This window comes from Vigna unguiculata, chromosome 4 (genome assembly GCF_004118075.2).
Source record: "Vigna unguiculata cultivar IT97K-499-35 chromosome 4, ASM411807v1, whole genome shotgun sequence".
Classification (NCBI taxonomy): domain Eukaryota; kingdom Viridiplantae; phylum Streptophyta; class Magnoliopsida; order Fabales; family Fabaceae; genus Vigna; species Vigna unguiculata.
Genome location: NC_040282.1, coordinates 41,433,395 through 41,450,382, shown reverse-complemented (window position 1 = coordinate 41,450,382; position 16,988 = coordinate 41,433,395). Strand labels below are relative to the sequence as shown.

General features: G+C 32.7%; 1 protein-coding gene and 2 pseudogenes across 1 annotated transcript; all 3 read left to right on the top strand.

Moving 5' to 3' along the window:
- The first annotated feature begins 5,179 nt into the window (after positions 1-5,179).
- On the top strand, positions 5,180-5,897 carry LOC114181646 (annotated as a pseudogene).
- Positions 5,898-11,886: 5,989 nt separating this feature from the next.
- On the top strand, positions 11,887-13,683 carry LOC114180938 (putative disease resistance RPP13-like protein 1). The gene has a single exon (XM_028067232.1). The coding sequence runs from the start codon at positions 11,887-11,889 to the stop codon at positions 13,681-13,683; it is 1,797 nt and encodes a 598-aa protein (XP_027923033.1).
- A 10-nt stretch (positions 13,684-13,693) lies between these two features.
- On the top strand, positions 13,694-15,748 carry LOC114181647 (annotated as a pseudogene).
- The last annotated feature ends 1,240 nt before the right edge of the window (positions 15,749-16,988 follow it).

Genomic DNA, 16,988 nt, shown 5'->3' with positions numbered 1-16,988 from the left:
TATCGCTGGTCAAAAAGGACAATTTCACACTTTTAGGTAAGCGAGAGGATGTGCTCGATGAGCGAGTAGATCACAACCTTAACGTTTACTCACTGAGTTATTCGAGAAAGCTTATGACTCTTATGAATATTTATTTTGAGAAATGATTGATGAATGAGTATGTAATAATACTAATTCAAGGAAAATTAGTAGTGATTGTTGTAGTGTAAGCATTGACGTGAGAGTTTAGTTGGAAGTTATCCTAATGCTCTAATGACCATCAATTTCTCAAGTAGAGAAGGATGAGACATGTCGTGAGAGGAGCATGAGGTCTTAGTCTTTGGATTTTACCTTGATCAGAGGTGTTAATGGATTAACCTTGTGTGTGGTACTATCTACCGCTCCGTAGAGTACTAGATGCCACCACAAGTGCACAACTTACTAGGACTCAACATCAATGCTTGTATCCGGATTAATTGAGTTTTAGTTTTAAATACCTGTATGCAGTGGCGGAACTTGGACAAAAAATATAGGGGGCCAAATTAGATTGTTATATATAATTTTTCTTTAGAAGAAAAATTCTTCATTTTTTCTCTTCATTTCCTCTCCTTAAAACAAACACACATAATAGTAGAATTCAAAAATATATTACTATCATTCGCTATTATATCATGCTATTATATCATGATACCAAACCATGAATACCATTTTAGATAAGTCATTCGTATCTCATCAATTTGATTTGGTGGTATTGTCAAATTTGATGTCGTTTTTCCCAGATCACGTTCTAATGAATTTTTAAATTCATGATATGTAACTCTGAGAACTTTAGAGATTTGTTTTTTATTGTCTAAATTCTTAGTTCTTATTAAATTTCTTAAGTTTAGTTACTGTAAATGCATTTTTTTTCATCTTTATCACAAACCTTTTCTCCTTGAAAAGAGGAATCAATTTTTTTACTTTTATCATAATCTTTCTAATATAAATTTATCACCTCTCGCCTATTTAGAAAAAATAAAATTTATATTCACAAATCACGATTATCACAATGCAAAATATAGCAAAACTCATACTACTTAATTAAATAAGCAATATTGTATAAATTCAAAACTTAAAACAAAAATACCCGAAAAACACAAATCCCTAAATTTCATAATTAAGGTTATAATAATTTAGGAAAAATTATTATTAGGGTTTATACCAATTTCATAAAAGAATCCCTAAAATCATAATTAGGGTTTATATTAATTTGGGATAAACTTAATTTGGAAGAAACATCATAAAAGAATCATAAACTAATATACATAAGTCATAATAAGATACTAACTTTGATTTGTGAGAGATCATGCACGAATGTATACACAATCTCAATCTATGTGTTTCCACCCTTTATTTCCCAATTTATCTCTTTGTATTTATCTCTCTTCACACACTTTCATGATAATTTACATGGTGAAAAGATCTTATAGTCAGAAAAAAAAAACCTAATCTCTTTTATAAATAATGTCTCATTAAATTTTTTTATTTATCTTTATTATAATTTTCCATAATATAATCTTAATATAAATAATATATATTATAATTTTTAAAAATATATAAATATATGTAAAAAAAATTCAAAAAAAAAAAAAATGGGGGAGCCGTGGCTCCTCTGTCATCACCTAGTTCCGCCAATGCCTGTATGTAAATAGTTGATTGTTTGTGTATACCTTAACTATTGTATCGTGGGTTAATGTGTTTTTTTTTTTTTTTTTAAAATTCATTAGCTTACCCTTACTCTTGTGTTTTGTTCCCTTTGGTGTCTGTTTTTTTTTTTTTTTGCAATAATCACCTGATTGGTGTGAGCAGTTGGAGATTTTGGAGCTGGATTATAAGCATTAACATGAGAGTTCAATTGGAAGTTATCTTGATGTTCTAATGACCATCAATTTCTGAAGTAGAGAAGGATGAGACATGTGGTGAGAGAAGCATGAGGTCCTAGCCTTGAAATTTTACCTTGATCAGAGGTTTTAACGGACTAACCTTGTGTGTGGTACTGTATACCCACTCTGTAGAGCACTGGAGGCAATAATCACCTGATTGGTGTGAGCAGTTGGAGATTTTGGAGCTGGATTAGAGAAGGAGAAGGACATGCTGTTGTATAGTTACATCTAGATTTCTGGTGTTAGATCCTAGTTTCCTTTTGAAAAATCTTTGATAGTTATACTTATACTTTATTTTGTATTTCAATTGATCTATGTTGGGATGACTGTAATATGAGATTTATGTATTAACTTTTATGTTTTGATTTTATCAATTATGTAAATGTTTTGTCTGGTAATTTATACCGTTAACTCGGATGTTACAACAATATTTTATCTCATATTACTAAATCGCATCAATAAAAGTTGATTAAATGTTATCAATATTTGGTAATATTTTTGATGATTAGTAACATTTTCCATTAACTATTGTGCCAAGATTGTTGGAGAAAGTGCAACGTGAATTGAATCTATTTAGGGGATTTTCAGTTTGCTGCATGTGGTTTAAAACTGGATGGTCGTGTTATTAGAGAGATTCAACGTTGAGTAGATCCCAATTTCACACCACACACATATATATCATTTTTTACTTCTTTGATGACAATATAGAATTATATAATTCTATATGTTATCTTTCATACATGCTTTCCAGTAACTTCTACTAAATTCAAACAAAGCAATAAATATTACAAAGTGTCCTAAAATCACAAAACTATACAATTAGTTATTCTCAGGACAAGACAATGATACTTCAACTCATTTTTTTATTCACTTTTAACCACATCATTAAATTATTACATCATATCACTAAAAAAAATTAAAATAGATAATTTAATGATGATCAAAAGTAGTGTGTTAAAACTAAATAAAAAATAGTGAGTTAAAATATCATTTTCCTTATTCAAAACAAACAAAACTGTTACAAGAGTATTTTCATCGCACCAATAACATTCAGAGACACCATACCATTTTTCAAACAATTGCAAAGTTACACTAAGCTTATGAAATAAAGTAAAAGTTTAATCAGGATAATGATATTTTGACCCATTTTCTTTTATTCATTTTTAATTCCACCATTTTAATCACTCTTTAATTATAACATCACACTATTAAATAAAATTAAAATAGATAATTGAAGAGTGATTGGAGTACTGGGTCAAATGTGGATCAAAATATCATTATCCAATCAACAAATTGCAAAAATTAAAATTAAAATTAAAATCATGTCCAAACAAGATGTAGAATATTAAAAGATTTTTATATGATTGACTCATGAAGTTTTAACATATAATAAACTCATACTGGACTTGGTCACTCTACTGAACTTTGGAATTATGTTTATAAATTACATAATTACTTGTTGATTTCAATACTTTTTCTATAAACATAATTACTTGTTGATTACACTTGTATTTGATTTCACACTTCAGAGTTTTAAAATAGTCATATGGATCGATGGATTTGGAATCCTATGTTATTTTTTATAATTTTTAGGAGTTGAGCCAGATTTATTGTAAATGAACCGCAGGGTTTGCATATTTTTTAATTAGGCTCGTAGACCTTATATTAGAGACCAAATTGCTTTAGGGTTTTGTAAAATTAGGGTTTAGGTAAGAGCTTATTAAAGACCTAATTCTGCCCAAAAGCAAAGATCATAAATCAATATTTTTTCTATTTTCGCTTTGATATTAAATAACGAAAACAAAATATCTGAGGATCAATTAGGGGGTGAACATCAAACAACACAAATTGAATTCTTGCACTCATCGTTAGCTAATTTAAGTTTGTTCTTTTTTCCTAATATTGGAATCAAATATCTAGAGAACTATAATTTTCAATTGTTTGAGGGTTTGAGTATGTGGATAGATATATTGATTTGATTTTTAATTTTGCTTCCCAATTTACGTTTGCATACTTAAATCCTAAAGCCCAATTTTAATTGGAAGAAGAAAAAAATTGAATACAATTATTACGTATACTATAATAATTGACCAAGATCTGTGCTACATAATTTAAAGTACCTTAACATCTTTTATGCTAATTGGTGAACCTTATTTAGCACAATTTATTTATTTATTTTTATATAAAATTCCATCTTAGAGCTTGTAGCTCATAAATGCGGATATATAAAAGATAGAAAACAGAAAGAACAAGGGAAAGCATAAGATACATACATCTATTTAGCACAAGTTGAGCTACAAATGTTATTAGAGATAAACAAATAAGGAAAAAGAAAATGTAACAGTTACCTTTAATTTTTTTTCCTTTTTTATAATATAAAAGTTAACTTCTTTTTTTAATAACTAAATACCTGGTGGAATTGGTGTAATTATTGTTGCACACATTAAATTCATCAAAACCGTTGAATGCGTATCCAACTGCTTAAATTTAGATGAGATTGAATCAAACTCATCCTATATTTCAACCATCCATTCTTAATCCAATGGATCATTATGTTACAAAGCTCAGGGAAATTTGCTTGTCAAAAAGACTTAAAGTCAAGTCTGCACTGAGTCAATGTTCTTAGAGTAAAGTAACCGAAAATGGTAAAATACCTAACTATTAATTTCATCATTGTGGTTCGTAAACTGCACTTCAAATTATACATTTCCTTTCACCATTTCTCAACCCCTACCATGGCAGCAGAAGTTGTTGGGTGCTCTTCTTCTGCTTTCTTCAGGTTGCCTTCGACAGGCTGGCTTCTCCTCAAGTTTTACAGTTCTTTCGTGGAAGAAAACTTGATGAGAAGCTTCTTAGCAATCTGAACATCATGCTGCACTCAATCAATGCTCTCGCTGATGATGCTGAACAAAAACAGTTCAGAAATCCACACATCAAAGCTTGGCTTTTTGCTGTCAAAGATGTTGTCTTCGATGCAGAGGATCTCTTGAAGGAAATAGAGTATGAACTCACCAGATGCCAAGTGGAAGCTCGATCAGACCCACAAACCCTTACTTCCAAGGTATCAAATTTCTTCAACTCTACTTTCACCTCATTTAACAAGAAAATTGAATCAGAGATGAGAGATGTCCTAGAGAAACTAGAATATCTTGCAAAGCAAAGGGTGCTCTCGGTTTGAAAGAGGGTATTTACTCTGGTGATGGATCAGGTAGCAAAGAGTCACAGAAATTGCCATCTTCTTCTTTGGTGGTTGAAAGTGTTATTATGGAAGAGATGCAGACAAAGAAATGATTTTAAATTGGCTCACATCTGAAACTGAGAATCATGACCAGCCATCAATACTTTCCATTGTGGGAATGGGTGGGTTGGGTAATAAGACCACACTCGCCCAACATGTATACAATGACCCAAAGATAGAGGAGGCCAAATTTGATATCAGAGCTTGGGTTTGTGTTTCCGACCATTTTGATGTTTTGATAGTTACAAAAACAATTCTTGAGGCAATCACTAAATCTAAAGATGATAGCGGAGACCTGGAAATGGTTCATGGAAGATTGAAAGAAAAAATATCAGGAAGGAAATTTCTCTTGTTTTGGATGATGTTTGGAACGAAAGACGAGAAGAATGGGAAGCTGTGCGAACTCCTCTTAGTTATGGGGCACCAGGAAGTAGAATTATTGTCACAACACGTGGTGAGAAAGTTGCTTCTAACATGATGTCTGAAGTGCATAGGCTAAAGCAATTAGAAGAAGAGGAATGTTGGAACCTTTTAAAAAGCATGCACTAAAAAATGATGATCATGAATTGAATGATGAGAGAAAGGAGATTGGCAAAAGAATTGGATGACTTCTCCGCACAAAGTCATCCATTTCAGATTGGCAAAGCGTACTGGAAAGCGACATATGGGACTTACCGAAAGAAGTTGAAATTATGCCTGCTCTACTATTGAGTTATCAACACCTTCCTTCTCATCTCAAGAGGTGCTTTGCTTATTGTGCATTATTCCAAAGATTATGAATTTAACAAGAAGGAATTAATTTTGTTATGGATGGCTGAAGATTTTCTTAATCACTCTAAACAGATCAAGAGTGTACATGAAATTGGTGAACAATATTTCGACGATCTATTAACAAGGTCCTTCTTTCTTCAATTAAGCTCTGAAATGCGACAAATCAAGAATGTACGAGAAATTGGTGAACAATATTCCATGATCTATTAACGAGGTCCTTCTTTCTTGAATCAAGCTTTGGAATGCGATTTGTCATGCATGACCTTCTCAATGATTGGCAAAATATGTTTGTGCAGACTTCTGTTTCAGGTTCAAATATGATAAAGGAAATATACCCAATACAACCCGTCATTTTTCATTTTCATTCGATGACGTAGAATATTTTGATGATTTAGGGAGTTTTAATTGATGCTAAAAGACTGCGTTCATTTCATTCAATTACAAATGACTGTAGCTATGACTTCAATCCTTGTCAATTCAATATTTGGTACATGAGTTGTTCTCCAAGTTGAAGTTTTTACGCGTCTTATCCTTGAACGGATATTCTCAGCTTAGTGAGGTCCCTAATCTCTTGGTGATCTTAAACATCTCTGTTCGATAGACCTTTCGTATACTCATATACAAAACTACCTGACTCAATATGTTTGCTCTATAACTTGCTAATAATGAAGATGAACTTTTGTTCTTTCTGGAGGAATTACCTTCAAATTTGCATAAGCTCACCAAATTGAATTGTTTGGAATTTGAACATACAAATGTTAGAAAGATGCCAATGCATTTTGGAGAATTGAAGAATCTTCAAGTACTGAGTACGTTTTCTGTTGATAGAGATAGCAAGGTCATCAATATTAAGCAACTTGGAGGACTCAATCTTCATGGAAGGCTATCAATTAATGAGGTGCAGAATATTGTTAATCCTTTGGATGCATTAGAAGCAAAAACAATATAACTTTTTTTGAAATTGAACATGTTTTTTATAAGCTGCCTCTTGCTGTTCTTATCTGTTATTGCTTTGAAAATATTAGTAAGTATGTTGCAAACATCATTATGGATTTATTGATTAAAAAATCTACTATTAATCACTTAGTATTTTGTTTATTGTTTTGTTGCTCTGCTAAATTTTATATTGAATCACTGTGCTCTATATTGAAACAGTTATGTAATATGGATTATTTATATACTAATCGATTAAATCCGAAAACGACTGATAAACTGATAAAATTGAGCCTTCAAATTTTCTTAGAACAGGGTCCAATGCAGTCACGCCATTGTCAAATTTTATTTTCCTTAAGAACTCTAGGCTGTTGAATATTTTAATTTTCCTTCTGACTCTTCGTGTATGATCTATTATTCTTCCTGAGATTGACTTGTAAATTTTATTTGTCATTCAAGAGTATTACCGAGTCTGGTATGTGCTAACACAAGTTCTTACAATGGCTTCCAATGTCTTCTTCACTTCAAGTGATCGCTCTAGGCATCTTCTATCATGTTGTTTCTGCAAAATTTGTCTTAAGGTACAAAATTTTAGTAATTATTAAAATTTCTTTTGTCTGTATAAAGATTGCTTAAGGTACAAAATCTTAAGGTTGTGTAAAATTGAACTTATTTCCACCCTTTCTTTGTACAGGTATGCTTGCAGTTTACTTAGAAAAGACATGAAAAAGATAGTGATCACTCTTGATTCCTCATATATCCTATACTAGGAAAAACAAAGGACAAGCAGGCTCTAGCAAAGGTACACGCCTTAGCATATTTTTGGAATTTAATTTTCTTTCACTATTGTAGATCTTTGATACAAAAATTTCTTAGGCTTCTCTTGAAAGCATCAAGAAGCAAAATGGAGAAGGAATCTCACAAATTAACTCTGCAAAAGAGAGTTGTAATGCAAATAAAGGAAGTTCTTCTGGGTTTGGCTTGATAATCGATGGGAAGTCCTTAGATTATTCGCTTAACAAGAATTGGAAAGGTCCTTCTTTGAGTTGCCACTAATTGTGCTTCTGTCATATGTTGTCGATCTTCACCCAAACAAAAAGCTCGTGTGAGTACTATGGTTGTTGTGTGTGTGCTGCTACCCTATTCTCCTTTATCTCTTCTAAAGTCGCCATCGCTTTCTGCCAATGTACCATGATATTATACAAAGAGAAAACTAGTAGAAGGGATTCAAATTGGTTTATCTGATGATGAGTTACCTGAACAGGTCCAAGGAAACTAATACATCTGAGAGAGACTGAAATTGTAAATGCTTCTAAACATATATTCTTAGACCTTTGAAATGTATTTGATTTCTCTTTTTCTCTTGGGTTTCCATTTGTTTATAAGATTAGGAGAGGAAAATTTGTGTAGCAGTCACGTGATGTAGATTAGGTAGGTAAAGCTTAAGTATTTGTTGTACTGAAAATGGTCATTGTAGTGTTAATGGAAGGAGCAACAGAAGCAATTACAATATAATTTACATATAAATGATATTTATTATCTGATGCAACTTCCAAAAACAACTAGAAACATGTTACCTCTGTAAAGTGAGGTTCATGATATTAATGTCATTTACAATACTATATAATAATAGTTCAATATCAGTATATGACCTTTCTTTACATGTTCCAAGATAAAGAGGGTTTTGATTTTGCAATTGGTGTATGGTAAACACATGTTGCAAGAAAGAAAGTTTATTATCTCATGGAGATGAAACTGTGTCAAAATTTGTAGGATGAGATAGTTGTAGCAGAATGTTCTTCTCTAAGAAATTATTATCAAGGCATCCACACAAGCATAGGTGTTGATAATTAAGATAAAAGGAAATCAAGAAGTATGAAAAAAAAAAACTCAACAATCTAACGAAACACTTGAATAAGAGTGATACACTATATAATTCTATATTCGTCACAAGACCTCTTCCCTTCCTAACAAAACGCCAGGGTACATAAACATGCATCAATCCAAAATGATTACAGACACTAATTTTCTAACCGTGGCCATCTGAAAGATTGAACTAAGCTCAATGCTAGATAACTGACACTCTTAAAAAGACATTAATAACAATTTCTATAATACACACCCATGTTAAGAAAGGACAATGATGCAATTACAAGAAACAAGTGTTGAACCCTTTATCGCGTTCAGGTTAAAACAAAATCCGATCTACCCCCTAATGTGGTATAGGGTCAACCAAGGTATCAATCCAAGAAACATGATTCAAGTAGTTGATTGTATAAGTCTGTCAGAGAATGAAATGCAAAGATTGTGGGTTTTTAAAACAAGAAAGTGTAAATGACAATTAAAACTAAAAGGGCTATCCTAAAGCATGACATAGGCACAAAGAACTACGCTAAAAACAATATCAGAAAAAACACATGAATGCAGAGTTAAAATGCATTACAGAAAAGTGAGTAATGTTGCAAAATTCAATGTGAGAAAGAATTAGAGTGGCAAGAATTGACTAATGAAAACATATAAAGCAACTAAAAGGGGAATGTAACATGAAACAACAATGGAAGGCACGAAAAACAGTGAATTACTATGAAAAAAAAAGTGTTTGATGAAATGTCTGAGTGAAAATGAAAACTGGACAAAACTGTTTGATAAAATGCCTGAACGAAACTGAAATATGAAATGGATTATGAGAGCAACTGGAACACACTTTAATCAATACAACAATGTAATAAGCGACTTTAGAATCAGAAAACTAAACTAAAAACAACAAATTGAAACCAAGAAAAAAAATTAGACAGCAACTGAAACAAAAACAGTGAGTAGTGTATGCGACTGAAAACTAAATTATGAAGATTGATAAGCAAAACTGAATTAAGTTGCAATAAAATGGTTGAATCATGGACGCAACATGCAATGTAAACATACTAATTGAAAACTATAACCAAGAATTGATGCTTAGAACAAGTGCAGAATTAGATTTCTAAAATGGGGGAAAACTAACTAAACTAATTCACCTAACTTTCTAAAATGGGGTAAAAACTGAAATGTGCTATCAAAGGTGGAACTAAAGCCATGAACCAGATTCAAATGATGAAGTAAACTTAAACAACAAGATTCAACATTTTTACAAGTTGTTCTTCGATGATTGCTCAAAACTGCTCAACTCCAATTCTCTGCACCACAGTTGCTATCAACATCTTTATTCAACTCCAAATATTCTTCTCAATTGCACATCGTTTTCTTCTTCTTTTTTTTCTTCTGAAAATCCTAAATGAAACAATATAAAATTCTAACAAAAATCTAACTAAGAATACCAAATTAACAAAGACTTAGAAAAACTACTGTTTATTGAAGGAAAACCGAATATTAATCTAGATAAACATGAACAAATGGAGGCTTATCAGCAGCTTTTTCAAAAGGACTTAAAGTTCATGATGTATAAAGAGATAATGGTTTCCTGTCTTCATTGTAAAAATAATATCAAATAGATGTCATAGGTCCCACTCTCGAGTTAGTCGATGAAACAATATTTAAAAAAATTAGCGTACTATTTGTAAATAAAAGTGGAACTAACTTAAGACTTGTAAAATAATAAGATTAATTGAAAAAATTGCAAATAAAGAGTTGAAAATTACTATTAAAAAAATGATAAATAAAGAAACAAAGAAAGACTAATAAACCAAATCTTGGCTAATGAAAAAATTACTCACTGCATATGCTAAACTAGCTTAAGATAGGGAATTAAGTGAATAAAGAAAGGATGAGAATTAGTACATGAATATGAGATAATTGATGCAGAAAAGATATTTACTTTTTATTTTAAAAGTTAGAGAATATCCAAACAATTATAGTTTCCTTCGCCCATTTAAAGTTTTGGTTTCAAATACTGTATACCAAGTCAGATGTCAGTGCTGATTCTTATTGTGAGACATCCATTCATGGATTAAAGCTGATTGATCAATGCTCTCGCTGATGATGGAGAACAAAAGCAGTTCAGAGATCCACACGTCAAAGCATGGCTTCTTTCTGTCAAGGAGGCTGTCTTTGATGCATAGGATCTCTTGGGTGAAATAGATTATGAACTCACCAGATGCCAAGTGGAAGCTGGATCTGAACCTCAAACCTTTACTTACAAGGTATCTACCTTCTTCACCTCTACTTCAGTTCGTTTAACAAGAAAATTGAATTAGAGATGAAAGAAATCCTAAAAAAACTAGAATATCTTGCAAAGCAAAAGGATGCTTTGGTTTGAAAGAGGGTATTTACTCTGCTGATGGATCAGGTAGCAAAGAGCCACAAAAACTGCAATCATCCTCTTTGGTGGTTGAAAGTGTTATTTATGGCAGAGATGCAGACAAAGAAAAGATTTTAAATTGGCTCACATCTCAAACTGAGAATCATGACCAACCATCAATACTTTCTATTGTAGGAATGGGTGGGTTGGGTAAGACCACACTTGCCCAACATGTCTACAATGACAGAAAACTTGAGGAGGCTAAATTTGATATCACAGCTTGGGTTTGTGTTTCTGATCATTTTAATGTTTTGACAGTGACAAAAATCATTCTTGAGGAAGTCACTAAATCTAAAGATGATAGCGGAGACCTACAAATGGTTCATGAAAGATTGAAAGAAAAAATATCAGGAAAGAAATTTTTTCTTGTTTTGGATGATGTTTGGAACGAAAGGCAAGAAAAGTGGGAAGCTATGCGAACTCCTCTTAGCTATGGGGCTCCAGGAAGCAGAATTCTTGTCACAACACGTGGTGAGAAAGTTGCTTCTATCATGAGGTCTAAAGTGCATCGCCTAAAGCATCTAAAAGAGGATGAATGTTGGAAAGTTTTTGAGAAACACGCATTAAGAGATGATGAGCTTGAATTGAATGACGAAAAAAAGGAGATTGGTGGAAGGATAGTTGAGAAATGCAAATGATTACCTCTAGCTCTGAAAACAATTGGAAGTCTTCTCCGCACAAAGTCATGCATTTTAGATTGGCAAAGCGTATTGGAAAGCGACATATGGGACTTACCCAAAGAAGTTGAAATTATGCCTGCTCTACTATTGAGTTATCGACACCTTCCTTCTAATCTCAAGAGATGCTTTGCTTATTGTGCATTATTTCCAAAAGATTATGAATTTGACAAGAACGAATTAATTTTGTTGTGGATAGCTCAAGATTTTCTCCATTGCTCTCAACAGAGCAACAATCTAGAAGACATCGGCCAACAATATTTCAATGATTTACTAACGAGGTCTTTCTTTCTTCAATCAGATTTAAAAACTTGTTTCTCCATGCATGACCTTCTGAATGATTTGGCAAAATATGTTTGTGCGGACTTCTGTTTCAGGTTGAAATTTGATAAAGGAAACTGCATACCCAAAACAACCCGTCAGTTTTCATTTGCATTCTGGGACGTAAAATATTTTGATGAGTTTGGGAGTTTAACTGATGCTAAAAGACTGCGTTCTTTTTTTCCAATTAAAGAAATTGGGAGAAGATATATTGGTCATTATCCTTTGCAATTCAAGATTTTGGTACATGAATTGTTTTCCAACTTTAAGTTTTTACGTGTACTATCTTTGGATAAATATTATGAGCTTAGAGAAGTCCCTGATTCTATTGGTGATCTTAAACATCTCCATTCTTTAGATCTTTCGAGAACTGGGATACAAAAACTACCTGACTCAATATGTTTGCTCTATAATTTGCTAATATTGAAGTTGAACTATTGTTCAAGTCTGGAGGAGTTGCCCTTAAATTTGCATAAACTCACCAAATTGCGTTGTCTTGAATTTAAATATACAAAAGTGACAAAGATGCCAATGCATTTTGGAGAGTTGAAGAATCTTCAAGTACTCAACACGATCTTTTTCGATAGAAATAACGAGTTCAGTACTAAGCATCTAGGAGGGCTCAATCTTCATGGAAGACTATCAATTAATGAGGTGCAAAATATTGTAAATCCTGTAGATGCATTAGAAGCAAATATGAAGAATAAAGATCTTGTGAAGTTAGAGTTAAAATGGAAGTCAGACCATATCCCTGATGATCCAAGGAAAGAAAAGAAAGTATTGGAGAATCTACAACCTTCCAAAAACGTGGAACATTTGTCAATAGAGAACTATGGTGGTACAGAATTCCCAAGTTGGGTATTTGATAATTCATTATCAAATTTGGTGTTCTTAAGGTTGGAGGACTGTAAATATTGCTTATGTATACCTCCCCTTGGACTTTTGTCATCTCTGAAAACCCTTGAAATTGTAGGGCTTGATGGAATAGTGAGCATTGGTGCTGAATTTTATGGGAGCAGCTCTTCCTCATTTGCATCTTTGGAAAAGCTCAAATTTTTAAACATGAAGGAATTGGAAGAATGGGAATATATGATTGGTGCTTTTCCACGTCTTCAAATTCTCAGGGTGTGTGTATGTCCCAAGCTAAAGGGTATGCCAGAACAACTTCTTCATGTAAAGCATCTATATATAAGTTGCAGCATGATAACATCCTCCCACAAAATTGTATCTCATAATTCTCTTGAAGCCTTGAACTGTTGTGCTTTTACAATTATGAATTTTCCAATGAGCCGTAGCTATGATTTGCTTGCAAAGATTGAGATCATTGGCAGTTGTGATTCTCTAACAACCTTTCCACTTGATTTCTTCCCAAACCTTAAGGCTCTTTTACTGGTTGGGTGTCGTAACCTACAAATTATTTCACAGAAGCACACTCATAATCGTCTCAAGCATTTGTCAATTAGCGGTAGCTCTCGATTTGACTCATTTCCTAGTGAAGGTTTATCTGCTCCGCGGCTACAGACAATTGATATTTATGGAGCGGAGATTTGAAGTTGTTGCCAAAAAACGAATGCAAATCTTGCTTCCGTCTCTTATTTTGCTACAGATAATTAATTGTCCAAAAGTGGAGATGCTCCCAGACGGAGGTTTGCCACCAAATGTAAAAGAGGTGTCTCTTTCAAGTTTCAAACTTATGGCCTCCCTAAGAGAGACCTTGGGTACCAACACATGTCTTGTCTTCAAAGCTTGTCTATTAAAAATATGGATGTGGAGTTTTTTCCCGATGAAGTTTTGCTACCACACTCTATCACTTCTCTAGGAATCTATCACTGCCCAAATCTTAAAAAGATGAAGTACAAGGGTCTCTGCCACCTCTCCTCTCTCACACGTGATGACTGTCCCAACCTCCAATGCTTACCGGAGGATGGTCTCCTCAAATCCCTCTCCTCTCTTGAAATTTGGAACTGTCCATTGCTAGAACAACGTTGTCAGAATCCTGAAGGCCAAGACTGGAAAAAGATTGCTCACATTCAAAAACTAATTGTTCGCTCAAAAGTTTAAAATTAGATGTCCAATAATTCCCGTTTGTCTGCCTCTTCAACAGGTGTTGATACTCTACACTATCTCTCTACCTTTTCAATTTCAAACTTGTTAAGCGCAAATATTTGACTATGTAAATGGAATTTACATTGTTGTGCTAAGACATTCATCACTTTGTCTAATGATTTCTTTTGTTAGTTGTTGATTGTTAATTTTTAAACTAATGATTTAATTGGAAGCCGATATCTGGTGCTAATCGTATTATCTCTGTACAGCATTCTGATTTGAATCTGGTGGGAGCAGAAGACACCCTCATCGACTGGCCCTCGATTCTAAGCTGGATGCTGAACAGAGTAAGTAGTTGTTTAGGGATATTCTTCTTGAAACAAACACAGTTGTGAAAATGCAAGTACTTTTAAACTTCCTTTTCTTGGGACTTGAACTTGTATCTGTTTTCATCCTGTTGAATTTAAATTCTCTATTGGTTTTTTTCTGTATTGTTTGTCTGCTGTACTTTCAACATACACTAATAATCAGTAATATCTAAAAAATAGTGTGTTTTTAATGCTTAACCCAAGACAAAACAAAAATAAACAGAAAAAATGGACTCAGTTTTGGGGATTGGCATTAAAACATTGAGCATTACTTGTTACATTACAATTTTCTTTCCCAACTTTCCATTTATTTACGATATTTGCAGAGGCAGAATTTTATGTAGTTGTCAAAAAACATATAAAGTTTGTGTAATTGTTGAACTGTGAAACGACGTACGTGTTTGTTATTGGAAACAGCATTAGATATTTTACAATATATTTTAGATAAATGATCTCTACATAAATATCTAGATTACCCCTTTGATGTAGCATACACATGACAGCATAAAACAAAACCATTGTCTCCTCATCAAGTTTATGCCCTGCATGGATTTTACTTGCTATCAGAAGAAAGAAATGTTGTCTTGCGCGATTAATATTCAAAACAAAGGACGCATATATACTTAAGTTGGAGGAATCATAAATGTAAATAAATAGAAGGCAAAACCATTTTTCCACAATATGCCACATGATTGTTGTTAAGTTTTTGAAATATGAGACAGCCAACGCCCTTTAGAGGTTTTGATTTTATTATATGTTATTTTGTAGTTGTATTTTTGTTATTATCTTTTCTCATATCATGTTTTTATTATAAAGGATTGTTGCAAGAAAATTAAAATAAAATAAGGAGAGAAAAATTTACTAATGTATATATCACATCAACTAAAACCTTTGATGAGATACAAGATGAAGTGAAGAAGTTAGACTAATTGCATAACTAGTCTATTGATGGTTTACTTATTTTAGAATAGTCTTTCTTGTTTTACACAATAGAGAATGAAGAATTTTAATGGAAGAGAGTCATCATCACATATAGAAAACATTATCATATGACACCTAAGTTTAAGAATGACGAGGAAACTAAAAGAATTCATTCTACCATAATCTCAATCATTATCTCTAAATTTATAATAGTTTTATTTGAGTCACATAAATAATTTATTTATTTTTTCTAATCAAACTACCTTTATGGCCTCAATGAAAATGGCTTTGGGAGCCAACAACTCTCTAGAAGTGTTGTCTGTTAAAAAATTGGAACGTGGAGTCTTTTCCTGATGAAGCTTTCTTGCCTTTCTCTCTTACTTCTCTACAAATCAGTAACTGTTCAGATCTTAAAAACCAAAAGGCTAAGACTGGGAAAAGATTGCTCACTTGTAAAATAGTGATTGAAGATGTGAGACATGAACTTGAAGTTTGAAATCAACACATCAGGTAGTTGTTTGAAGTTTGACCTTTTGAAATACAATGTTGGGCTATTGCCATATACTTGAGATCAAATTACTGATTTCCATTAGTCACTTTGTTTCCCCTAAAAGTTTTTTAGACTTATTTGTGGAAGAAAACTTGCTAAGAAGCTATTGGGAAACTTGCACATCACACTGCACTCCATCAAATATCAAAGAGGTCATGTTTGATGCAGAGGATCTCTGGGGGAAAGAGACTATCGACTCACCAGATGCAAAGTGGAAGCTGAATCTCAACTTCTACCTTTCATTTATAAGGCTTCAAATTTCTTCAACTCCACTTTCAGTTCATTTAACAAGAAAACTAGAATATCTTGCAAGGCAAAAGGGTGCGCTTGGTTTGAAAGAATGTAGTTATTCTGGTGCTGAATCAAGTATTAAATTGTCACAGAAATTGCCGTCAACTTCTTATGGAGGGGCTGTTCTGTGTTCCATGTGTTCTCTATGTAAAAAAATGAAGAATCAATTCACCATCTATTTTTTTTAGTGTAATTACTGCTGTTTATCTTTGGTTGAATTCAATTCCGGGTAGTGCTCTAATAAAACTTGTGTGATTAGGAGCTTTGACTTACACTACTTGGATGATTTGCCAAAGAACTATGACAGATTTAAGAAAATCATTTCACCACAAACAGCTGTTTCAAAATATGAGAGGGTTAGTGAGTTTGATTGTTAACTCTTCCAGCAAACATATGCACAATGATATAAAGGAATTTTGCTTCTGAAAATTTTTGAAATCAATACTATACAAGTTCTTTGGCAATTTCCTGATATATATAGATTGGGTTAACGTGATCACAGATAGTTCTTGAAACTTTTTATCAAACATTTCTTAGAAAGGTAACTTATTCTTCTATTAATCTAGTAGATGACAATGATTGTTGTAGGGGTGTTGAAGTATAATTGTTATTTAAAGAGAAGCTTGTTTCTTAGTTCAAGATGAAGAAACTTGAAAAATTAAAAATACTTCAATATGTTC

Bases quoted from the DNA above. Each gene is read 5' to 3' on its own strand.
- LOC114180938 (XM_028067232.1), top strand. From the start codon at position 11,887: ATGCCTGCTCTACTATTGAGTTATCGACACCTTCCTTCTAATCTCAAG.